General features: G+C 44.5%; 1 protein-coding gene across 12 annotated transcripts in view; it reads right to left on the reverse strand.

Annotated features, from left to right (window-relative positions):
- The window catches only part of LOC114451646 (unconventional myosin-IXa-like), a 98321-nt gene that overhangs the window by 69440 nt on the left and 1835 nt on the right, over positions 1-27046 (reverse strand). For all 12 annotated transcript variants that reach the window (XM_028430422.1, XM_028430420.1, XM_028430424.1 and 9 more), the window contains exon 2: positions 4423-5392. In XM_028430422.1, coding sequence (XP_028286223.1) covers positions 4423-5325 — 903 coding nt within the window. In that variant the 5' untranslated portion in view covers positions 5326-5392. The remainder of the gene's footprint in view (positions 1-4422; positions 5393-27046) is intronic.

The raw sequence follows: 27046 nt of genomic DNA on the forward strand, positions 1-27046 counted from the left end.
GCAGAAACCAAGCAAAAACCCAAAACTGGAAGGGTTAATTTAGGGTTTATTTTGCCATGTGTTGTGTTATTTCATCAACCATGAAGAGTTGAAATCATTTCTTCCCTTCTTTTGTCACCTGTGTGTTTCTGCTGTGTTTACATTGCCACACGGATCAGCTGGATCCACCACAGTGGCACAAACCTGTAAAAACGGGCAAGGAAGGGAGAAATGTTTCTTCTGCCTCCAAATCACAGGCAAGCTTTTTACTTTCACTTGCAGTAAGCATTTATTTTTCCTGTTCTGAAGAGTAAAAAGCAGCTTTCAATGTTTAGACAGAGAAAATAATCCCTGCTTGAACGCCTCACGGCACACCGCATGGTGCCACTTTTTAATTTTGTCACTCCAAATGTGGAAGGCAGGAGATTTAGACCTTCTGATACTTACGGAGAACAAGGTTTAAAAAATAATATTTCACTCATCTGCAGGTTCCCCTCCTTCCCTCCATTCATCTTGTTGGCAGTAAGCTTCTTAAGTGAATCCAAAAAAGAATGACTTATCTGAGCTACAGGCTCTTACACAAATGTTCCCAAATCAAGGCCCAACCACTGCATCTCCTGCCAGCGAGACATCTCTCATCCTGAGAGGTGGTCTCATTCCTTTAACAGATCTTTTTCTCATGCTAGCGCAGCTTCAATGCCCGGCTGTGGATGTCTCTGCCTTTTAATTATTTATTTTTAAAAACAAATTTCACCTCATTATGTGAAAGATTCCTTTAGTTTAAAAGGTGGAGGATGGTCAGCAAACAATGAAAATAACTGAGCCTGTCACCTTAAGAACTCATGTGACCCCTAAATCTCTCATGATGGTCGAGGAGGTCAACGACCCACATGTGACTTTAGTAATTCTGACCACAGGTCAAGATAGAGATTAAAATATGTCTTCCAAGATGGCAGCGTGTACACGTGCAGCAGCTCGAGTTTTTGTTGTTAATTCTGTTATTTGAAGCTGCCGTCCAGTGCGGAAGGACTGAACTACTGAAGCATTGGGAAACAATTTGAAATGTATCCATCCACTGAGTCACTAAGAGGCTGCGGAGCGAGTGGAGGACATCAAGTTCCTGGGCATCCACATCACATCTGACCTGACATGGTACCTCTCAGCTGCTACAAGCCTCTACAGAGCCACAGGCGAGAGCATCCTCTGTCTCAGTGCACAGTGTGGTACAGGAGCTGCACTGCACAGACCCGGGAGGTGAGAACAGCTCACCAACAATACTGCTGCAGACCCCACCCACCCAGGAGGAGGGATAGAATCATAAAGACTCATACAAGCAGAATGAGACGCAGCTTCTTCCCCAGAGCAGTGACATCAATCACTCCCCCTGCTCACACACACACATCCCCCTATAGACACCCACACCAGCTCCCTGCAGACACACAGTCACACCCTGTGGTGCAGTCTGTGACATGCACTATGCTGCACTTCATGACATCCTGCTGGACTTGACAATAAACTTGCATTGTATTATCATTCTAGTCTTGTTTTGTATTTGTTGCTTTCTGTATATGTTGCCCATATTGATAATAAAGATTCTTGATTCTTGGGGTTAGGTTTAAAGTCTGGGGCTTCAGAAGATTTTCAAATGAAAGGTCTTTTAGCAGCTGAAGCCAGAAGTCCAGTTCTTTTAGCACTTAAATAATAAACTGTATTTCACACAACAAAAACAGAGCTGCAGCTATTGAACTTATCAGAGAACTGATGAAAAGCCAGAAGTTAAAGACTTCCTCTAGACCACCACATTCGAAATCCGTCTAATAAGCCTCGGTGACCTCACATCTCCAGGCCGCTGAAGCAAATGGTTCTGTAATTGCCGTTACAACTTGTGGAAACCAAAGGAATTTGGCTGCTTCAGCTCAGCAGCATCATGCCCTGCTGGCGGCAAACTTTTTACCCCAGAGATCTGCTGCTGGAAGGAACAAGTCAGAGTATCCAGCGCAGCCTCTGATATCTCTGCACACAGCTGTGGTTGAACAGTGTAGTTTCTGTTCATCGTTTAACAGAAACATGCTTTTATTGACACCAAACATGGATGTCATTCTAGTTTTAACCCTTAGAATGCTGGGAAATGATCACTGTACTTTTACCACCTTTACTGCCTCTAACCTTGGTCATTATAAGTGTAAACTACGCCTGCCTTTAATTCTGAGCTTAATATGGAGGAGTGTGGAGTCTGATTTGGAATCAGCCTCTAAGAGGCCGAGTGAGGAACTGCAGTTTTTTGGCACTACTTAATTTTTAGCACTTGTTTTGCATTGAAACTGATAAAATGTTTGTAATTTGTTTTTTATTTAGACTCAGACCAGCAACCCATCTCTCCTTGTGCCTCCAAAGCTAAATGATCCCTAAGCTTATGTCCAATAGAGGGAGTATACCCTCAAACTAATTAGAACCTGATATATATACAGCGTTACACCAGCTGCCTCTGGGGGTTTGTCTCTGCACACCTTCCCTCTCACACCTCGGTCAGACAGGTGATTGATGTGGAAGTGATTACATGGAATGTAGTCATGCTCCCTCACCACTAAACAGTATCCAGTTCCTCAGAAATCGCTGTAATGTTCCTCTATCTGTGTTATTATCAAAACAAGCCTTTCAGAGCTTGCTGTGATGTCGCCTCCGGCATCTGAGCTCTGACAGGTCTTCAGTCAACCTGCAGGGAAGTGCGACTGTGCCCACAGCGGTAAAGCACAGCGAAACAGCCGTTTTCCACACGTGTAATATATCTCTAACTTTGTTTGACAAGTATGGCATTGTAAAGTGAACATGAGGCATTGTGTGATTTTCTTAAGAAATGTACTTTTTTAAAGCAGCTGCAGTAACTACTCTGCCTCCTTGAAGCATGCGAAACAGTCTTGAAGGTGATTCATGATTTCCAGATGACGAACCGTACATCCCACAGACTGTACAGCGGGCTGGCCTGATTGTGTAAGACTCCACATGGGACGCACATGGTGTCAACATGCACAGCTGCGTGTTGACATGACAGCCCTATACATCCTGACAGGAAGCAGCGAGCTGCAGAACAAAAATGGCTGCCAGAAAACAACAAACTGTCAGCAGTCATGTTTAGGCTACAGTGGAACAGGTTGCCCTTGAGAAGACCTTGCCAAAACATGAAATTCCCAATGAAATTCCATAATCCATAATCCATTATTGATTTATAATCCAAGGCGGATTAAGCCACTGTCCATTATATTTTTTTCCATAAATGCAGAGATTGGACAGAAAACGTTTCTGGGTCACACACATATATAAAAAGAGTCATATGTGGTAAAGCTGCGGCTAAATATAGGCGCTCCTTTCAGCTTCAGAGGGACATTTCTATAATCCATTTCATTCCTGGGCTCATGAACTGACATTCCAGCACCAGAGAAATAACCTGCTGACGTCTCTTCAGATTTCATCAGGCTTTTGTCACTTCCTCTCTGTAACCCAGGGATCGAATTCACAGCACATGAGACATATTCAGCCTGCAGTCAGCGCAGATATACTGTATACCATACACAGGAAGAGCCTGCTGGAGACTGTGATTTTTAAGAATTACTAGATAATTACAGAACAACCACAGTTCTATTCATCTTAACTTTAGTCTAAAAGAAATGATCATAAAATGACTTACTTTATGAAAAGACAACCACAATGTGTGGGAAGTGGGAAAGAATACATTTTTAATCTTGTTTTAATTTTATAATTCTGTGTATTCCTATTATCAGCTCGTCCTCAACAGAAAGCTGCAGCTCATATTTCAGTCCCTGAAAATAGAAAAAAATGTGAATATTTCTCTTGCTTGTGTGTTTTATGTTGATCTTTACCCAACCCCTTGTTGCCTAGACTTCAACAGTTGTTTAATGCCAAAATCAACCTCTAATAAAATGTTAGCCATGAGCAAAATGACCAAACCTAACACCGGGTGAAAATTAAACAGCTCCCAGTGTCAGGGAGACTCGAACCTCGGAGTGAAAATCCACTGCGCTTTATGTACCCCCGCCATCCCCTTACTCTGACTTTGCAGCTGTATTGTCTGTATAGTTACATGTATTGTGAGCAAGACTGTACAGTCCACTTACTATTTTGTCAAACAGTCAACTCAGACTGAAATTCCTTTTCTTTTCTTTTCTGTCTTTTTTTTACAAGAAGAACAGCCTGCTAGAAATCAGACTAATTCAGGAACATGACAGCCTTTGTATGGGCCAAAAAACTACAGATTTATACATGACAATCATCAATCAATCAATCGAAATATATCTACTGCCTTCCATTGGTGAAGCTCCAGACCAATGACCACAAAAAACAGAACCCATATCTGGAAGATTTTAGATGCTGTGCAGTGAAACAACAAACATAATAGTGGAACCACAAGATCTTCATTATGGTTCTTACCTCTAATACCGGTCCGGCTCCCAGGATGATCTGCTCCACTCCACTAGCGAACCCCTTCTGGCTGAGAGCGGTGAGGTGGTGAATCAGGAAGTTGGTGCTCTGTGTCTTCCCAGACCCACTCTCTCCAGAAATTACTATGCACTGGTTCTTCCGTCGCTGCAACATGGCGTGATACGCCACATCTGCCACGGCATAAATGTGTGGTTCAAGCTTCCCCAGTGTGTGGTTGTCATATAATTTGACATATTTAGGATTATAGATTGGTAGGAACTGGAAGGGGTTAACCACAATAAGAATACTCCCAATGTACGTGTAGATCTTCTCCTGGCGGAAGCGTGCACGTAAGCTTTCCAAAAGGGCGCGCTCGGTTAGCTCCGGGAGAGCACACAGGTCTGATGGAGGGTCGCTCCCTGCAGGCTGGGGGAGGAAACCCCGTTCGACCAGACGCCGACGTTCTTCAGTCACCCGCAGCCACATCTGGAGGCTGCCACCATAATGAATGGACCCGTCCAAGTTCTTCTCCCGCAGGAGGAAGCGGTAGTCGTCGCCACTGCCCAGGCCACTGCGGTTCTCCAGAGCACTTCTAGGCCACAGCATCATGCGCTGAACAGGGCAGTCTCCTGGATTCAGGATCCATTCTTCCCCTCCAAACTCCTTCACCTCGGCCAACACGTAGCATTTGGTGCGTTCCAGCTGCAACCGTTCGATGAGGCACTCGATGGCTTCAGCAGCGGTGGTGTTCTTGCGGGCGCTGACTGGACAGTAGATGGTGCCCTCGGCCAGGGAGCCTGGATAGACGCGCAGGGTGAACTCCTGGTCCTCCAGGCGCCGCCGCATGCTGCCACTAAAGGTGGCCATGTTGGCGCTGCTGGCATAGCTGCAGCCGCCATCTTGTAAGCTCATGGCGGTGCAGCAGGTCCCATCAGCAAACTGCTCTCTGGGACCGGCAGACTGACTCAGGACATCCCAACTGGAGGAGGAGACAAAACAACAGAACAGAGAAATTAGTGATTTCTGAATGAACATCATGTCCTCACAGCCCCGGGCCTTTCATGTATGTTGAGTCACAACAGGGTCAGTAGAGTCATGGCGATTTCATCTGTTCCATGACACAGTGAGCTGTCTGAATAGGCTTTCTGTTTTGGATCGTAAAGGAACCACTATCACAAAAGCCACAAAAAGAGAAGCATGAGACAGACTCAGAGCGAGAGACGAGAACCGATAGCTATTCAAAACAATGAGGAACAGTAGCTGCTTCATGAATTTAAAGGCTACTGGCCTCAGCTTATCAGAGCTATGTACCCTCTGTGAGTATGTGTGTGAGTCTATGAGTGTGTATGCTCATGTGATAATCCGTGTGCCAAGATTAACAGCTGCCACCTTCCACACAAAAGTGGCTGTAATGAGAGCACAATGGTGTAATTCACCACTTCCCTGTTGATAGTGGACACAGCTCTCCATTCTGCTTCTCACTTATACACTCAGACCAGTTTTACAGCATCACCACTTTCCATCTGTCTCTCTTTAATGGCGGTCGGCACAGCAGCAGTTATTCTCTCATCTGCATGTACAGTAGGTGGTTTATAAACAGACAGACCAGGATGACCCAGCCAGTTGTCCTCTGAGCCAGACAGACGCTCCTCTCCCACAGTCTGCCTGGAGTAAGCCTGGCCACCTACAGCCGTCAGAAGCAGCCCACCACCACCATCACCAGACAGGCAAAAAGAGAGGGAACAGACAGCTGGGTGTCTGTGAGAAACAAAGAGGTGGACTGTGATGGATGAAAGACAGAGCAGAAGGAGAGGGAGCTGAAAAACAGACCGAGGTGAGAGAGAAATAACTGATGCAATCACTAATGAGCTGCTCGAATAGGGAAAAGGTCAGAGTCCATTATGCAGAAATGTAGATTATCACAATCAGATCAGTGCAGTATGAAAACAGCCTGAGCTCAACTGATCAATTCACATTATATCCAGACTAAGTAGGCTAAATCTGAGCCATATTCACATAGACAGTAGGTAACTATGTCTAAGCTGCCATGATGTCACCCATGAGTATTGCCATGTTGGGCAGCATGGCGATGATCGGGCTGTGCAGTGAAAGAAGTGGAGCGTGAGTCGAGCTGAGGCTGGTGAGAAGTTGTAGAAGCAGGAAACCTGCACTGAGTCTGCACTGTCTGTCACTCAAGGCGGCCAGTTTGGAGTTATAAAAACAAAAATTCACCCCCACGTACTGTTGTCACAAACAGGGCACTCATCAGTCATAACAATATATTCTCATCATGCGGTAAAGCCAGATATACATAAGGAGTATGGTCACTGTGTCAGAAAGGTAACCCGGCCATAAGTAACTATAGTATACTGAGCTTTAGTGTTAAAATTAGATATAACTTTGTCCATTAATGGGATATTTTCTAGCTGTTGTGCTGTGAGATTACAGGAGTCATTTATTATTAGAGTGGGTATGAGTGAGACTGAGAATCCACTGAGAGCCACACTCTTGACTCACCATGCTCACCATGTGGCTTGTCTTTGTCAGTTTTCTGTGGCTAGCTGAGCTCAGCTGTCAGTCCAACAAGTCATTAAGCTGGAAACAGTATGACTGAGCTGTCTGCCTTCCTGTCTTTTGTCAAATTTTTAGTTGGTGCGTGCGAAAGACACACAAAAGGGAAACTTGACCCATTACAGACACAAAACTACATTAAATCTTCTCTAACCTGAGTCTGGAACAGCTGCATTTTGCAAGAGTATGTAAACCAGCAGCAAACAGCAGCATGCTTTACCACTCACAAACACCACAGATGTCACCAGAATAAAAGGATTTTGCAGATTACCAGTTAAAATCCAAATCCCTACTTCTGATAATGATGTTTTTTTTTATTGTTCAAATGCAGATTTTCAATGCATTGTTGCCTCGAAAGCTACAACCCTGTCCAACCCCCACATCAAACATCGACTCTAAGCACAGATAATCAGTAGGTTGGAAAAGCTGCACAGCAGTTAGAGAAAATTAACCTCTGTGCCCACTCAGCAGGGAGGAACCAGCAGACTGGACAGCGGGAGACATCAGGAGCAGCTGGACTCTTGTGTTGGACATTCCTAGCGATCAAGGGTGGAGACGGACAGACAGTCCTTAGAGGTCAAAGGTCAGAGTGAAGGTCACAAATTGCACGCAGTGTTGCAGTAGCTGCTGAATTTTATGGGGGGAGATTTAAACGAAAAAAACAGTTTCTGGCATTTCCATGAACAGCTGCACGGGTGAGGTCATAACAGCAGGAACTGGGTGGCTATTAGACAATGGATGGACATGACCTTAATACTGTAGGTTCAGCATACACTGCAAAAAACACTGCCGACAGAGTTCTGATGATGATGGATGAGGCTGAAAAGTGATATAAGTCAGGTATGGCTGGGAAGGGGGGGGGTGATGGAGGCAACAGGTTGTGGAAAGACGGAAAAGAGGAAGAGGAGGCTAAACGTCTGTTAGCATCTTGTTTTGACATGGTTAAATCTAAAGCGCTGACAGCGTGTTGAGATAAGGCCGCAAGCTGCCGTGCAGGAGAAATGAGCTTCTGCTCTAATGTGGAGAGAGACTGAAAGAGGACGTCTTAATGAGAGCGTGCAGTCATCTGACTGGTGCACAGGTTCAGCCCAGGGTCACGGATATTCACAGCCATCACTCAGGTGGAGCAAAAACTGTAAATGTTAGAAACCAGGGCTACTTCCATGAAGGTGGATGAAGTGAAGGCAGCTGACAGAGAAAGGGAAAAAGGTTCAAAAGGAAAGAAACGGTGACACATAGGAATCCAAATGTATCCAAATCAGTCTGACAGAAAATAACATCTAATCCTTCCACATAAATGTTTCTACTCTGACAGAAGAGACAGGAGAATACACAAAGAGAGAGAAAGTAGGCGCTCCAGGCAGCCGTACAACGACAGTTTAAGGATATTATACAGTAAGTATTGATTTAAGAAAACAAAGATCTATGTACACATTAGGCCTAATAAGCCTCAAGAATGAAGTCTTCTAATGTCAGCTTCAGTTTAAAAAGGGCCTTAGGATGCTCTCATATTGTTTGCAACCACCCTTTACGACTTCCTAGAAAACATCAGTGCTGTCTCTTCCTCGGTGTCCGTGTGGTTAAACATGTCCATTAGCTTCTGCATTAGGTTATTCTGAAGTCCATTTATCTGTTTTGTGTTGAGATAAAAGCACAAAATACGGCCAACATCAGCTGATCTGTGTCAGCTGATCCTCCAGGCACAACCTCCCTGAAGAGGCACTATTGGTGTTTTGCCACTGCAGGAACTAACAGAGCATTTAAGGGCAGTGAGTCAGAGCTGTGAGGTGGGGCTGACTGGATAAACTGTACAATGAACTCTACAATGAAGGTGGCCTGGTAAAAACATGCAGCAGCTTCTACCACCAAAAAATGTTCTTGCAGTCAAAACATATCCGAAGAACATGGGATGTTCCAGTGCTGGAAAGAACATGGTCTGGTGGTTCCTGCAGTGGAAAACCACCTATAGAGCCACGTGAGGGAAGAAATATAGAGTGAAACTACATTTGTAAATTATTTATAGAGGTAAGCCTCATAATTTGTAAAGTCTTTGTTACAATAGCAGTAAATTCACCACAACTTATAATTTACAGAATCAGCCCTAATAATAACCAATGGTCCAGGAACTACAGGGCTGAATCAAGAATGTTGCCACCATGTTCATCAGACATTGTTTTTCTTAGTTTAGTTGCTATGGTTTTAATATCCTCTGAAAACTCTTAGGGCAGAAAGCAGCCTTAATAAAAGGCTCGATTAGGACTTCATTTTATGACTCAATAACAGTTGTAATACCCACTGACATTTCACAACCTCGTGTTTCTCATCTTTCAAAGGACTAAATCTCCAGATCATTCTTTGGCACCGACAGAGAATTAAAAACTGAAGCTTTACAACAAACATGCAGCATATTACTGTACTCCTGCAACACAGCCATTATAAAAAACAGCAGGCAAACATCAAGATATTAAATGCAAATGAGAAGCTTGTCCTGCAGGTCTTCTGAGTCTGGCTGGTAAACAGTAACACCCCCTCCTCTCCCACAGTCGGTTCTCACAAATACACAGCAGCAATAAACACCAAACCTCAGCATTCCTCCACACTGTTAGCACACACACACTTCACACAACTCACAATCTTTCCACACAGGAGGTGTGTTTGCTTCCTCAGCCCCAAACGTAAGGTTGTACTGTGCTTATTAAACAGGGGATGATTGCAGTGGCAGAATAGGAACTACGGGGTTAAATTACACTTTGAACTGCAGACTCTCGCCCCACCCTCTGATCCATCATCACAGCTGATCATTGAAGGATTACAGGCGCATTTTTTTAACTCCCCACAAGCTCTCACTAAACATGACCCCATCCAGACTCCTATAGACTCAAACACCTCAGGGTCGCACATCTCACCATCACCCGGAACAAACACACAAACAGATCATGCAACAGACTCTTCATGTGGTTCCCTTTTGGAATGGTGACATTTTGAAGGTCAGGAATTCATGTCTGTTACCACAAAGTTGCCATTTTCAAATTCCCACACCATCTGAGCAAAGCGTGGGTGGAAGACACAAATGTGTTTCTTTCCCTCCCTCAGCAGTCGGTGTATCCTTCGGTGTTGCAATCAAACCCTCAAAACTGAGAAACGTCCCAAACTGAGTTTTATACAACATTAAGAGCATTGATTTGGATGTTTGGATGTTTCACTCTCAACAGAAAGTGGCTGCGTTTATCCCCGTCTGTTCCCCGGCTGTCACCCCACCTCAGACTATAGCCAATCTGTACATGAAAGCTTGTGTTTGTAGTTTAGTTAGTTTAACCTCCATGAGGTGTGCTCCTGCTGCTGCGCCAGAACAGACAGAAAATGTCTTCGCTTTCCTGTGGAACGTTAACAATTTTTAAAAAAGCTTCATAATCAAGGCCTTGTGTGTGTGTGTGTGTGTGTGTGTGTGTGTGTGTGTGTGTGTGTGTGTGTGTGTGTGCATTCCTGAATTCCATCAGGCCAGCAGAGCTCACAGGAACTGAGCCCACACAGACACAAACATCTGCCTGCACGCACTCAGAATGCCGAGTCATTTAGTGCAGCACTCTAAGCTGTGTGCGATTGTGCGTTTGTGTGTTTGTGTGTCTGTGTGTGTGTGTGTGCGCGTGCAAGATGCAATGTCTGCTCAAAGGATGTTGGAGTGAGACATGTCTGTTTCTGTTCTCATCTGGCATCTTTGCCCTTAACCTGAGTAGAGGAAAAGGGAGGAGAGGAAGAGTAAACAAAAAATGTCCACCACTTTAACACAACAATCAAAGGGTTTCCAGGACAGCACAGACACACAGTGTCTTCAAACGCAGAGGACTTGGAACCACAATGAAACTTTAAAAAAGATGTCCGACCTTCCCAAATTCCTGCAAGAGTAGGATGAAGGCTCATCCAGGAAGTCAAGAAAAAAGAAGATCCAAGGAAAATGTTCTCTCTCACTTCAGTGAGGTTCAGGAGCCCAGTATCCAAAATACCACTGCAAACCCAGATGAGCAGTGAGGCTGCAAACCTTCTGGGCCGAACCAGTCACTGGACAGATCTGAACCTCATAAGGTGCTGTGACAGAGCACAAAGACCCACAGGAAGAAACTGGGTCATTTTTTAACTCTACATATGTAGGTGGGCTTCCACCACACTGGGCCCCTCAGTAAGTCCATGCTCTGTGTGGAGGTGTACGTAGTGGTGTGTGTGTGTGTGTGTGTGATTAAGACATGGTGCAGAGCCACATCTCCACCCTTCACTGCGTTACTACATTCCCCAGAGGGGGATGACATCACCTCGACCTGATTCTCTCTCCTCCTGGCACGACACACACACACACACACACACACACACACACACACTAATGGAGCATCAGAAAAAAGCCATCATGAGGAGCTATATTGATTTAAACCCCCTCCCCTTTCCTCCTCACTACATCCAGGCATCAACTGAGCATCTCTGTTGCCATAGTTACAGGCTTGATTGAAATCAGTGAGTGTCATGTCTCTCTTATATATTTCTAGATGTGCTATTTTGTGTAGTATGTTGTACTACTGATGCACTGTCATCAATCACACTGCTGTCTCAGGTTAAACATGTTTCAGAGTGCATAAAGATGCAGATCCATCTGCAGTGTTGTGATCTAAGGCCGGCAGCCTCAGAGACAGACTCATCTCAGGATGCAGCTAACCATCTCTCAGGAGATACAGATGACTCTATATGGGCAGCGAGTCGTTATTGATCTGCGAGCAGGGAGAAAATGTCGACCTCCCTGCAGCACGCTGGGGTGTGTCCTGCAGGGCTCCTGACTGAACATGTCCAACAGGGACTGAGACAGACAGACAGACGGACGGATGGTCATGAGTTAAATATTTAGAGGGTTTATTGCTTTGCACTGTACACAATGAGGTTTTTCTTCTTATAAATCGATGCCAGTATTTTAAGAAACATAATACACACAATAAATAAAGCTAACGATGAAGTGCATAAAAACTGCAGTTCCTTGAGTGACCACTAAGGCTGTCTCCAAAGGGGAGTCAATTCCTAATGTCTGAGTTTACAGCTGTCATCATGTTCCTTCTAGAATCTGAGATGACAACAAACTTTTCTTGATTTAAAATTTTGAAATAAAGCATTATAACGTAAAGTTCATGGCACCATTCACAAGAAGAATCCCATAATGTTTAATCTATAGCATTTTCATATTTTAGTGTGATCCAAAGTAATGGAATGAAAAGACCAGCGTTGTTCAGTGTTCCAGCAGATGTGGAAAGTAGTCTTGAATAATTGGGTTAAATCCACTACAGTAAACGTTGTCACTGATCTGGCTGATTAAGTTTAAAAGGTAAAAACGTTTTCCTATCAGTTTCATCAAACACTGCTCTCTTGCTGCACTGAATAAAAGCGAATGTGAGTCAGAGCCAAGGACAAGCTCGGCCTGTGTTTCTCCAACCACCTGAGCGAGGCCAACAGAAACACCCCCAAGTGTGTTTGCAATAAATCAGCTTTGCCCAGGACTTGAGCACCAGAACAAGAGATGATCCACCCACAGCTTTGGCTCCTCAAGGTGCGGTCAGCTGAACGCCATCCAGAAGAGCTATTGCTGAGCAACTACTGGACACCGCAGAACTGCGGAAAATGAAAGAGTAGAACTTAATAGGGCGGGCAGGACCAGCAGATGGGCTTAAAGACGCTCGGGCCGCACTTCTAACAGACGAAACCTGCGCCTGAAATGTCAACAGACTGACCACAGGCATACCATCAGCTGTAACCACCGAACAGTTACACAACACCAACAGTCCCACTTTCAATCAAGGCTACAAAAATCCAGCTAACCTTGCCAGGGTCACGGTGTCACTAATGGCTCCATCATCCTCATTGATTCCCCTAGTTTCCACTTCTGCTTCCCGTCGGCCTCGCAGTTTTCTGCAGGGATCTGTGTCTGCTGGAGCATGATCAATATCAGTCTCTGTTTTGTACATTAGACAGTCGCATTTTTCATTTTCAAATAAATCAATGCTCAGATAAACTCCGATTGTGTGTGTGTTTCCACTGTAAAGCTCCAAATGTCGAGAGGGCAGTGCCGGTCATTGTGAGAAATGTTCATGACGTTAACAAAGATTTTTTAAGATGTTCAACACAACAAACCTCATTTCATACTGTATTACTCACCCTAAGCTGCTCGGGTTGTGAGTGTCCATAAAAGGCTCGAGATGTAAAACGTCAGAGCCAATTAAATGCCCACAAAGGATGCTCTCCTCTTTTAACCCTTCATTTAAAACGGCTTTTTTTTTCCTCTCTCTCTTCCGCTACTTTCCAATTTCACCAAAAGGGGCTCAGGCTGAGTAATGCTCGTGGACTGACAGTTCCTCATGCATAATTTCTGTGCTGTAATGAATGGTGAGGCCACGGCGTTTTGGGAAGATCAAAGCAAAGCAAATCTGGCCCTAATAATGGCTCTCACAGCGCTGGACCAAGAAGAACCAAACATGTCACGACCAGCACGATGCGTGCATTTGTTTGCATGGACAACAGGGGGATTACATTTTTGGATGCAGATTAAAAAAAAACAATGCTATGGGCTTTTATGACGTCTGTTGGGTAGATTTGGTGAAATCAGAGCATGTCAGGCCTGAATAAATGCACAGTACAGCAGGACAGGTAGAGCGATTATTCAGTCCAAATACTTCCTCTCTGCAGGCCTGCCACCATGACTTCAGGTCAACAGCCTGCTAGGCTTCGCATGTGGACACACAAAAACAGGTCAGCAGCTAACGTGTGCATTTCTGCATCGACTGCATGCATGTGTGTGTGTGTGTGTAAAAATACATAAAAGCACTAGCAGTCAGTGCGGACGGAGCTGAATGGCTTTAAGATGAAGAGGTCTGCAGCACTTCAGTAAGACCAGGCTGAAACACGACACTGGTCGCGTTGCAACAAGAAAAAAGGCAAAGACCAGCAAAACCACAAGAATCACCAGCAACAAGGGACACTATCTGGCAATCAGCAGAGGGGATGGTGAATTGCATGTTTGCGCCCACACTGCCTTTGACAGCAGCACTCAAACTCTACTGGAATCTGACATGTCACGTCCTTATGGAGAACAAGTCTTTCTGAGTGTTGTTTTTTATTCTCTCTGATCATTGTTCACCATCTACCAAATTCCCCACATGGGTCTAAATTATCTTCTAAACAGGGATCGCCTCAACAGCCACCGTCTCTCTTTGCTATAGGCGAACTGGTGTAAACAGTGAAGACATTGATGAAGAGGCTGGACAGCCACAGAGTCAGCTCTGCTGCCTCAGAGGCCACCTGCAGCCTCACAGAGCCTCTCCCACACAGCATGCCACAAAAAAAGTCTGTAAAACTACACAAATCACCACAGTGATGTATGTGATGACGTCTCATGTGTGGGTCTGAGGGTTCTCAGATAAGATAAGCTGTAAAACCATTTTTAGAAAACCTACGGGTGACCTTATGAAAGATTCATGTTTTAATGCTCTGAGAACTTTTCTATGCAAGCTGATGATAGTGACAAAATGATCCTTTATAATCTAAACAAATGACATGTAAGACAACAAAGAGAGTAAGAAGACATTCAGCACACATACTGAAGCATGTAGAGATATGGACAGGAACCCTCAAGAAGTTCCAGGGTCGCCTCCTGTCACAGTGAGTCATGCAACCAACCGTGGCAACACGGGTGTGGAGAAGTGGTGTCATATATCCGACGGGAAGACGAACCATCATGTTCTCCACAGTCAGCAAGGACGTGTGGAGGAAGAGCTGAGATGTCCAAGGTCGACCCACTCAGAAAACCACTGACACCAGTTAAAAGCCTTCATAAAGCACGTTTGGTGGAGGACCTGTGTCCACTACGATCTCCGACTGTAGGAATTTCTGAGCCCATGTTTGGTGTTATTGTTGCCTGGCCTTTATTTTTACCTATCAAGTTTATAAAAGAGGAGGGGCTCCCAAAAAATCTCAGACCACAGTACAAAAATAAGAAGAATGTGCTGGACCAGACCAGTCTGAGCTTTGATAAAAGTCTGTTTACGGGTGTGTAAACACTTCACTCTACTGAGCTCGACTGTGACCTCTGACACTGTGAAGGAGCTCTGCAGTGATCAACCAGGTCCCGCGCCTACAAGAAAACGAGGTGTTTCATTAAAGGAAGCCGATTACTGTACGCAGTTCAGCGGTGCTACAGTTTCCGAGAACTGTCCGTTTGACGTTTTGATTTGTTTTTTGAGGAAAAGCTTGCATTGTTTGCCTCAACCCCACCTACTGTGTGCTAGAGCTCGCATTTCAAGCAAATTCAAGCAGGCTGGAAACAATGCAGCCACTCTGCTGCTCTACGCTTTGCTGGCAGCTGCTTTACTTCATCTTGCTCCCTCTTCCTCTCACTCCATATTATTAGTTTATCCTTATTCTGTTTTCAACCAGAAACATAAGCGCAGCTCCCTTTCACAATGAAATCCAAAAGGAAATGACTCCCTTAATCAGGAAAGGGGAAGATGTGTCAAGGTCCTTTTTTTATTTTGAAGAAACATGACACGATAAGAGACGAAAGAACACAGCAGCGTGGTCACTTTCACTTCCACCTCAGCCACAGTTCCCTATGCTGTTTGCTCCCTCCACATAAACAATTTTGGAGCTGTAGTCTGTTAAGATTGGGTTAAGATAAGAAAATGCAGCTTTTCTGGCCTCAGAAACCATGAACATCATTAACTAGCTGTGCAGTGCTGCGCTCACACGGATCAGACAGTGGACAAAAACAAGGAAGTGTCACGAACAGATCTGAGTGTCGTGCCTGTAGGTCAAAGATGACTAATAACGGGGCTCTGCAGGCCGCACGGCTGGTTTAACCCTTCATTATGTTGCAGGGGTTTTATTCCAAGTTCCTCTTCAGAGGTGTCACACAAGCTGACAGAAATAATCCACTCATACAAATACTGGTACCAAAAGCTGCTGGTGCTCTAGATGCTTCTCCATTATATAAAAAAACAGACAAGCCCGAGACAAACAGACTCGTCTTAGGCAACAAGGAGTCAACAGATAGAACGACACGCCCTGACACAGAAACAGTGGCAGGAACAGAAACTGCTTTGTAAAGGTTTTGGTTTGGGTTAAAACAGACCCGTTCACACACATGGCCCATCAGAAACCGGCTTCTATAGACTGCAGCAGTGGTGAGATCGGACTTTACTGGCAAATGATGATGAAATATTCATCATCAGTTTTGTTTGTATATACAGGGCTAATGCTAACCAAGGCAGCCTAAGTGCTAAATATGCAAATGGAGGAAGAAGTCCTCTGGATGAGCAGGCAGTCTGACCTGGTTCCTTCCCAGCTCCTCACTGAAAGGAAGTTGAAGCATCCAGGACTCAAACCTGCTGCCGGGATCAGACAATAAGGCTGCATATTAGATCCCTGGTTCTGAGGACTTATCATGTGTCATAAAACATGGTAGGTTTATTTTTTGTAGCAGCTCTTCTGCTGGCACCAGTGGTGTTGAGCTTTGAGTAAATTCAATAACACTACAAGTCTCATGCCTACAGTAATGGAGCTACAGCATGAACTGATTGTAGAGCTGATAGCGTTTCTCATCTTCTCTTTGTGGCCGAGCGATTGTATTATTAAGACCCACTGGCAGGAAACGCTCCACTGCGTCCCATCATTGAAAACCGGGCAACGCGCTAAAAAGAGACTTTTTTCTGTTCTGACCCTGGAGGCTAAGAGGGGAACACAAAAGGCTTGGTGAAGATGACTCTAAATAGGGTCATAAATCAGGGTCCTACCTCGGCGAGATGAGCAGCGCATGTTACAGGTGCTCGCACAGCAAACGTCGGAAATAAAACAGGGACGACGGCAAGGGAAGCGGCTTTAATGAATGTTTTTGTCACACTTTTGTCGCAGTGGGTTTTCCCTGCAATACAAAGTCCTGCACCTCTATACAAACATCAGAATCTTGGTTTTTGTAAGATAAAGGAAGACAAAAGCAACTACAACCAACCTCCATTCATTAAAGTAGAGAAACTCCTCAATTACATCTCTCTGTGCTTTCCACAAATCCAGATGCCCAGTGATTATTTCACTGGTGTTACCATGGCAACATCCCTGGCTGGTTTCACCCTCTCTGCCCTTCCGAGTTCAATCCTGTGCAGATTAGATATGACCAACATACAGAAAGAAGCTGAATCCTCTGAAGAACTATATCACAGAAACAGAGTCTGTGGGACCAGCTTTAAGCTCTCCAATGAGATTCCAGGCAGCAGCCGACCAGCCGCTCGACTTAAAACCCTCATGTCGCCTGCAGACCACATGTGTGTGTCATTTCTGTTAGACAGAACATTTTCAGAAAAATTGGAGAAGGAAAGCAGCGCCAGGGCCTGCCAAATCCGGTGAGATGACGCTCACATATACGTTCAACACAGCTGTAGGATCTATGGCCAACAGCTATTTCAGATTGGGACGTTAACATTTAGATGCATGGGATTCATGATGACATTTTAAAGGGCAGAGGCGACCGCAGCATCAGCTACCAGTCTGCTTCCTGCGCAGAAGCCCTGAGGGAAGAAGAGCTCTGATCACGAGCATGTGTGTGACTCTGGGGGTATCAATGGCGTGGGATTAGGTACACTCCATTTACTACCAAGAATGCAGCCATTAGGCCGAATGCATCACCGAGGTAGGATTTTACACACACACACACACACACACACCCACCATCATCAAGCTAAGGAACAGTATGAGCATTTGTTGTGACACATTGTGTGAGTTGTAACACACACAAACATGCCAAGATGAATAATACAAAATATGTGTGTGAATCTGCTGTGGGAACAAAGAAGGCAATTATATCCTCATCAATAAATCAGCGGTGAAATAGAGAGGAAGACTCAGACCGTCACAGAGGGAGGAAGGAGGCGGAAGAGAAGAAGTCAGACATTTAACCAAAACTAAAAAAATCAGTTCCAACTGTATTTACACAGATATCTGTTTTGTAGCCTGCTAACATGACGTGCCTGCATTTGCTAAGTGACAGAGAGACACAGTCTAATCTACACTTCCTTTTATACTCCACCGCAAACTCTAACCACACAGACACACACACTTATGATAAACATAGCCACACACGTCATAATCTACACAAGTACTGATGAAAGTCTGGTGAAGCTCTCAGTCAACTACACACGTCAGGTCCACTCTTCCTGCTCTGTAATGCAGCTTGACACGCCGTTAGCTTTCATTAAATAGCATTTGTTTCTGCACATTTACACTTTCAATGTCTCCTCAGGCATCAAGTCATAAATCCTCTGCACCACACATGGAATATGAAACTTTGTTTAGGGCCACACGCTGCGGCAGCTCGACTCTTGCAAGATTTGTAAGCTCAAAATTCACAAAAATCTGTCCTGCCAGATTCTAAACTGACACTGAACCAGATGCTTGTTGTGTGTGGTGACTCATTGGTCATGGTCCATCTAATCACCTGCCTACACATCAAATCTATTACTGTAAACCACTGTGTAAGGAGAAGGTAAACCAGAGTGATTATTTAATGATCAAATACACTCCTATTTAATTTACTGACCCAAAACAAGGCAACGTGTTTTATCATCGTTACTGTTAATTGTAGACTTTGTTTAGCCGTGCTGTTAAATCTCAATTATTCAGCTGTATCTAAGTGGTTTGTTGGTGGAACGACCCAGTTTCCCCACATTAAAATTTGATCACAAACACACACACGCAGCCAACACGCTGCAGGCGCGACTAAATCTCTGCACAGGAGCAGCAACACACACACACACACAGATCTTGAAAACAAAAGGCACATCTAATCACACACACACACACACACACGGCGATCTAGACATGTAGCGCAGACACCGTCTCCCTGCCCCTCCTCCCTCCCTGTTTTCTCTCCATCCAGCCACCAAATCCACTCAGAGGCCAGTGTGCGACTCGCTGATTGTTTTCTCTCTGGCAGCAGCTGCTGTTGCCTCCCTCCTCTGTCTCCAGCACCTAATCAACTGTCAGTCAGCCGCAGAGAGAATGAAGCCGCAGAGATTTAAATTTCCTCCTATACTGAACACATCCAGGCTCTCTGATCTCCTTCAATGTAAAGGACAAAGTCCATGTTTACTTACGATAGAGAAAAGTAGACAAAGGACACTAAACATGGACAGTAATAAACAAGTAACTGCTGGAAACATAAAAATAATGTGAAATGCTTCTGACGCCTTTGGTTTTCCTTGGGAGACCTTCTCTGCACACAGGAAGTGATGAGGCTTAGAAGTGATGAGGCTTAGAAGTGAAGCTTGAGGGGTTTTTTACACACATACAAACAAAGAGTTCTCACATGTGGCACTTAAAAACATACAGGATATGAAGAAACAGATGAACTTCCTGGAATTAACAAACATGCAAGCATCAAAGCTGGAATGGGCTTCAAAGGCCATAATGGAGGCTGCCATGAATTTTTAACCAGCCAATACATTAACTCCACTAGAGGATGACGGGTATAGATACAGCTGTGTTGTAATGTAATATACCCAAGGGGGGAGTGGGAGTGGATAGTGATATTCCAAGAATACAGATATATATATATCTCTATATATGCAAATAACAAGTAAATATATTGTACTGTGGCACAAAAAGACATCTGAAGATTAACCACACGATCTGCTTCAGATAGTATCAGATCAGGTGGTGATTCATATTTAAGTCTATTTTACACTTCAACAGGAAGATGACATGTGATCTCGACCAAGTTATTAGTGTGTATGTGTGTGTATCTGTACACAAGCATGAGTGTTGGCAGAGCCTGTCTCAAAGACCCTTCATTCACACTCGTGTAGACGCAGCGGGCCTGCTTCACACCCTGCTCCGACTAAATTAAACCCCACTGTGCTCACCTTGACCTCAGCTCAACACACACACCGTCTTCTTACTGTCACACAAACACCCTCAGCTCACACACACACACACTCACACACTCACACACACACACCGTCTTCTTGCTGTCACACAAACACCCTCAGCTCACACACACACACACTCCTTTTCAGCACCGTGACAACAGCCAACCACACTGCATCTCCTCTGGAGCCTCGAGCCAATCGCCTGCCTTCCTTCGTTCATCCCCGGCCAATGGTAGCGCTCCATCCGCGGCTCATTTTTTTATACGAGCAGCTTTCATCATTGCTTTAGATGAGACCCCTTGTTTTTAACCAAGGAGCATCTGCTGCTCTGAGAGGAAGCGAAGAGCTCTTCATCAGAAACACTGCTGCAAAGCTGAGGGACGGACACAGCGTGCCTGATATGTCTGCCGCTCCTAAACCGCCCTCCTCAGGTGTCTAACAGGTTTTCTTGCTCCATGTGATGTTTGCTTATGTATTTTGCAGCTCTTTGTTTCCAGTCTTTATTTTTGTGGCCATAACAGTTCTCACATACACAAATTCCATTGTTAATAGTCTAAAAATGTCACAGAGAACAAAACATATTCACATTTGAGAAGCTGAACCCATCAAGCTGTTTGACATTAAAGAACATGTTACAGCTTTAACAACACTTGAAGCCAACACAAGCAACAGCACACACCTGAAGTCTCAGCAGATTATGCTCCATCTAAGAAACATGAGATAAAAATCTTCTTACCTGACGCCACTTCTAAGCTAAAAGAAAATACAAAAAAACTCCCTTTGTGAAGCTCATCTGCGTTTCCCCTTATTGTTACCAACTAGCTGTGTGTGGCTCCTAGCAACTGCTGCCTGACAGGGAAGGTTGAAGAGGTTATGTTGTCACAGGGACTACGAGCCTGAATGAACCATCTGTAGTGTAGAGAGAGAGAGAGGATGCCCGCACATCCAAACACCAACTAATTGCTTTATTAACATACAAATAATGATGAGGAAAAGAAGAATGAGCAGCCAGGACCACGAAGACGGGGATGATGACGTGGCTGCTGCAGGTCTTTGTTGTGTTATGAGACAGAGATGAGCTAATGAGGATGCAAATAGAAGAAGAAAGACCCGAGCTCGCTGTTGCTAAGCTGCTTAAGGGCTACAAGTAGCATTTTATAAATTTTCCCAATTGACTGGTTAATTAAGTGTAGACAAGTAAAATACTTTCATCATAATTACTTAAGTCCAAATCCAGTTTGTCTGACCAGTGCTTGGAAGATGGACTGGAGGACACAAGAAGTCATGATGCATGTTATTACAAACCAAAAGTCTGTTGTAAATGTCCTCATGCATTATTAATGACGTAGTAACAATAGTATCATCTTGGTGGGGTCGCATGAAGCAGCAACAAGTCCCAAACATCACAGTGCAGTTCCCTGACTGTCCACTTGAGGTGCACCTCCACGTTCAGATTTACAGCAGGAACAAGTTTACAGATGGATCCAAAAATAGTCCTGGTCTCTATTGATAAGTTCACTTCTAATAACAACTCTATGGACGCTTGTTTGAATGCATCATTATGGGCTTTGAGTGACAGGTGGATGCCATATCTACACTACATCATGAAGACATGTTGGTTGGGTTTAGGAAACATCATGGTTTGTGTTAGTAGAGACAATGTCAGGACACATCACAAGGCAAATGTCTCCTATACAAGCATACAAGTACAACAAACTTCTCCACCATTTTCTTCACTTTGTCTGGTTTTTCTTGTGAGGACTGTTGTCGATCCACAGTAAAACGACAGGACAGGACAGGACAGGACAGGACAGGACAGGACAGGACAGGACAACAAAGACGGCACTGCATGTGACTTTGAGCCACAGAACCACCAGGCTGCTACACCTGCTATATTCGTATTGTGGCGTCCCAGTTTAGAGTTGTGCACCAAAGTAGGACAGACTGCAGGACAGAGCCACTTTCAGACAACCTTGGCAGAATGACTAAGCTTTTATGGCCACACAGAGGAAGAGAGGCGCACAGAAAGAGACAGAGACTGTGACCACAGTCATTCAAGGACTGAATCTATCAATAAATATATATATATATATATATATATATATATATATATATATATATATATATATATATATATATATATATAAAACCCCTTCATAAATAAGATCAATAAAGAAATAAATAAATGGCTTATTCATTCAGCTATACTAGTATTAAACCTTTTCATTTCTGGTACCCACCATTTTTTTTATTATTGATTATGAAAATACAGTTCTGACTCAACCCATGAATCCTCTCAGCTACAGCACCTGAAAATGATGACTTAAATCCGTAACCAGCAGACTTCATCTGGTGCTTCATCAAACTGAACGTGCCACGCCCAAAGTCCTCTGGTCGCAGACAGCTTTGTTCTGGCTCCGGCCACGACTGTCTCACACACACATACTGCCAACAGCATACTGAAGCGAAGCAGTGGCAGACAGTAGGTCACATGCTCTCGTTGCCTTGCCTGTTGTGCTGTGCATGTATTCAAATTCCTCTCGCGTGTGTCGGCTGCCAGCGCTCTTCAGCGGGGCGTCGTTTGGCTTCCAGTCCCAGCCCGCAGCCGGGGCCTTGGTGACTGGAACCAGACGCTGCTCGCAAACTAACTGACAGCACAAATATGAGACAAGCGCCTATTAAAGACAGTAATTCAGCACTCCAACAAGTCACACGAGCGTGGAATAACGCAGGCTCCTGAGTGTGCAGGCACCCTGTCAAACATTTTAAGAAGCCGACCACAGACACGAGTGAGATGTGACATTATCGACTGCCTCCGAACCCCAAAATGACATGGTGCTAATTGCAGAGGGGGCAGGAGTTTACCCTTTTTTCAGTCTGGCTGGCTTTAGGGGAGAGTGGCTGGCTGAGCTAGATCTGTCAATCTGAGCAACAACTCCATCAATCTGCTGTTAACACACTGAGACAAACAATGCGAGCGTCAGCAGAGCTAAAACACAGACGGAGCGCTAATACTCAGTGAAGGGCTTTCTGTGGACAGCTCTCTGACTGCTCCCCACTTCCAAACCAAAACTGATTACAGCTGACTGGAGGGTCACAAATCTCACATCGGCCTAAGCGGGACTATGAGGTCTCCGTGTCCTCCGAGCCTCCAGCTATTGTCTGAGATTCTCAAACTGAAGTCCAGTGGAGACAGTTGTGGTTTGACTTCTGGCTCCGCTGGTAACAAAACCGCTTCCTGAGCTCATAAACACAGTGATGAATGCGATATTGTATTGATGAGGGACATTCCTTCTGAGGGCAGGGTCAGCCTGAAACACTGTGACCTCGTGAGCTTTTAGAGATTCATTCAGTGAGCTGATCAAAGACACTTCAGGCGGGGCAGATGACTTCTCGCTTAATGCTTGGACCCTGGTCATGTGGATCATGTGGATGAGCTCTCTGAAAAACTAAACCACCCAAAAGTGGACAGGGAGCGGGAGATAAAACAAAACTGGGCCGACTGAGGGAAAATCCCAGTTTCATACCACTTGGAACTCAAAGGCAGAGATGAGGCAGGATTATGCAGGCTCTTGAACAAACAAACCAGGATTATTTGGAACCAGAAACCAGACCTCTTCAACAGTACGTGACTTTGGGGAGTCGCCTTGTATGCAAATAGTTTTTTCACCCTCCAAATAACGTGGCGTATAGATATAGATAATCTTCAAGCTAAAAACGTTTGTCTTCTGACTGCTGTGCTTCTTGGCCTGTCAGGGCTTGGCTGCTTTATGCTGTAGTAACAATATGCAAAGACAATCCTCATCCTAATGTAAAACATCCTTTTACCTGCTTTAACCCTTTTATTTCCATCCTGCTCACACGTCAATGAACGTCAATGTTCACCTTCCCAAAGCCCACCAAAAGTCCACGGTCCTTCAGTGGGTTTGTGTCACGTTGCGTTCTGGTGTGTAGTGCTTCATGGCGGCTGTGTTTTGTTTTCACTTACACTAAGCTCAAGGCATTAAAAGAGAGACTGTGGTCTGACAAAACAGACACATTCAAAACATAAAAGACGTTTTTATGATGCAGAACGTGCACTTCCTCGTCGCCATTTTTGACTTCTATTGTCCAAATAACACATTTGACACACATTGTATGGATAACCCTACAGACTTTGGGTGGGTCTGATGTGGACACATGTCATTCAAAAACCTCACACACCCTGTATTAAGGAATGTTTGGCCTCATTTCACTTGAGTTCATTCACTGAGCTTTCAATTATATTGTTGTGAAATTTGATTCCAGGGTGTTAGAAGAAAACAATGAAAGAAACATCATGGGCTGAACTAGAACAACAGAGTTGTAGTAGAGAGTAGAGCCTGGCAGTTGGCTGGTTGATTTAAAGGAATCCTTCATCATGTATCAGCGCCTACACTCCTTCTCTTAATCATCCCTGTCCAGTCGCTCTCCATCTGTACCCAGTCAAGCGGTAAAGGGGAGAACGTAGCAGTGCTGCTGGCGGATCAGTGCCCCGGGCAGTGCCAGGGAACAGATCCATGCCTTCACCAGCTGCTGCCTGTTGCCAGAAACCACAAACGCTCCAAATTCTCAGAGTTGAAATGAAATTAGCCACCAAACTGCGTTTGTTTGCACAAAGAAAACACTCCTTTCAATGGTGCCTAAAGCAGCCATGACAGCCATAGTATGAGGTTAAATGAATAATACAAAGAGATGTGAGAAGTGATAATCAATGCAGAAAACACACAGGGCCCAGCTTTGAACAGCTGAAGGAATAATAAACAGCAGTGACCCACTAAGAATCGAGCCATGTTGGAATCAAAAGGACGTCTGCTATCATGCTAACAATCTGCACCAGTGACACATTTTACACGGCGACGCCTTTGAAGGAGGAAAAACTGAAATGGATATTAATATCACGAGACAGCCGCACCAAAGAAAGAAGGATTTCTTTTTGTTTTAGCTCCTTTTATAGAACAACAACAAGCAGAATGTGAATCCCCTCACACGTGTCTGCGGGACGTTATCCTGATCCAGACAGGCAGTCACTGAGCTGGTCTTCACCCAAACACTCAAAGACACTATCACTGTCACGTCACAGGAGTGTCACAGAGTGTCACCAGGCAGCATCCACCAGCCCTCCTGTTCCACTCAGTGATCCAATTTTAAAAGCAGCTGTGTGCCGAAGGACACATGGAATTCTACAGTGAAGCAATGAATGCCAGTAATTTTACACACATTTTAATCAGCGACTTATTTTTTTATATGATTAAAGCCAAAGTTTCTAAAGAGCAGTTCAGAGTCCAGGCTGGAAGCTATGACCACTGCCATGATGGCAGCATCAAGGTCTACCTGGTTAATCCAACTACAGGGAAAGAGCTGGAGCGTGAGTTGAGCTGAGGCAGCTCGCGTTGTGAGCAGGCACCCAGTGAAAATGGTCACCCCCTGCCATAAGGTAGGGGAGGAGATTCTGAAAACTCAGTGAGAGTCAGCCAGATTTCAAAGTAAACACACGCCCCTTTCTCTCGGAGCTCACCCTGAAGCCACGCCTCCAATCACATAGACGCATCACCTGAAGACGAGCTGCGGTCTGTGACTTCGGCCATCATGCACGTACCTCTCTGGTGCACAGAGCAGAAAGAGAGTGACAACCAGCTCAGGGTCCACCCGGAGGATTGGCTGATGTTTTTATGTTTTATAGCTTCAGATGATTCATATTCTTCGTTTTAATGAGAAACTGCCGAACTAATCGGTTGCTATCCGATTGTAAAGAGAAGTTACACTGATTTAACACAAAGTGCATCAGAGTGAAATCTCCTACCCGACCTTTAATACAACTATAAACAAAACTGCAATGTCTCTATAGTCTTCGTTTTTCTGGAGGTGGCCACTTTGTCAATGCACAATTTAAAGATGGCTTTATTCCAAATGTTTGTCATTATATTGAGTGGGCAGACATTTTAAAATAAGCACTAGAGGATGGTCTCTGTCTGATCATGCCACAGGTCAGGGTCTGAACACCAGCAGCTCCAGCAGCAGGAATAGATGTCATCACAGTGTTTCAGTCTTTCCTTATCAGGCATCAGTGCATCAGCATCTAGCAAAAGTGGCACAGTAGTAGATTTTTGTGTTGTTTGACCACATCAGTCACTGGAAAACAAGTTGTTCTACATGCAACAAAGACAGAAAGAGAAAGACTTCAAACCACAGGAAGACAGCAGCCTCAGCACTCACACTTATGAATGCTTTCATATTATATATCATAATAGTGCATGATGTTTCTCCATGACTGCCAAAGATTTAACAAAGACAAAATAATCATAACAAAAACGACTCTGCTCTCACAACAATGGAAACCTGACTACTGAGTGTAGTATCTTCTCTAGTCTTCCCAGCTGTGTGAGGACAAAGACAGATGCTATTTAAGATGACACACACAGCATTGTGCTCTATAAATACACCTGGTTAGAGATGCATATCATTGGCATGTGAAGCCCTGACCTCATCCTGGTGTTGTCTTACATGAGGCCTTGAGTGTTGCAGCAGCATGACAGCCAGATTTCATACAGCAGACATATCTTTTAAATGTATGTCAGTAGGCCTGTGGTTCACATTGACTTTCAGCCGTTTGCTGTAGCTCATCCCCTAAATCTGCTTAACTCTGGTTGGATACAGACATCATCATCATCATCATCATCATCATCATCATCATCATCATCAGCTTGTAGCTTACGATAAATCTCAGAGCAAAGTATGAGCTCATGTAGTCCTGGTAATGTTCCAAACTGAGAAATGAAGAGCTCACTTTTCCTCACTTTTATCTAAACAGACTCCATTTACTTCATCTGTGTCCTATCCTACCCCATGTAAACACACTGCAGCTTTGAACAGATGCATCACACCCCTGCACAGCCGCCTTGACCGTCTGAAATATATTAATAAACAACATTTATATTCACAGGTCATTTTTCACGTCCCCCGCGAAATCTCAGAGGAGAGGCTCCATTCATCCGGGACATCATGAATGCAGCGCTGTTCTCCACATTCTGGATATGAGGTGGACTTCATGAATACTGAATAACAGCTGACAGCAAACCTCTGTCAAAGTGTTTTGGAAAATGGGCCCC

Source organism: Parambassis ranga, chromosome 19 (genome assembly GCF_900634625.1).
Source record: "Parambassis ranga chromosome 19, fParRan2.1, whole genome shotgun sequence".
Classification (NCBI taxonomy): Eukaryota; Metazoa; Chordata; class Actinopteri; family Ambassidae; genus Parambassis; species Parambassis ranga.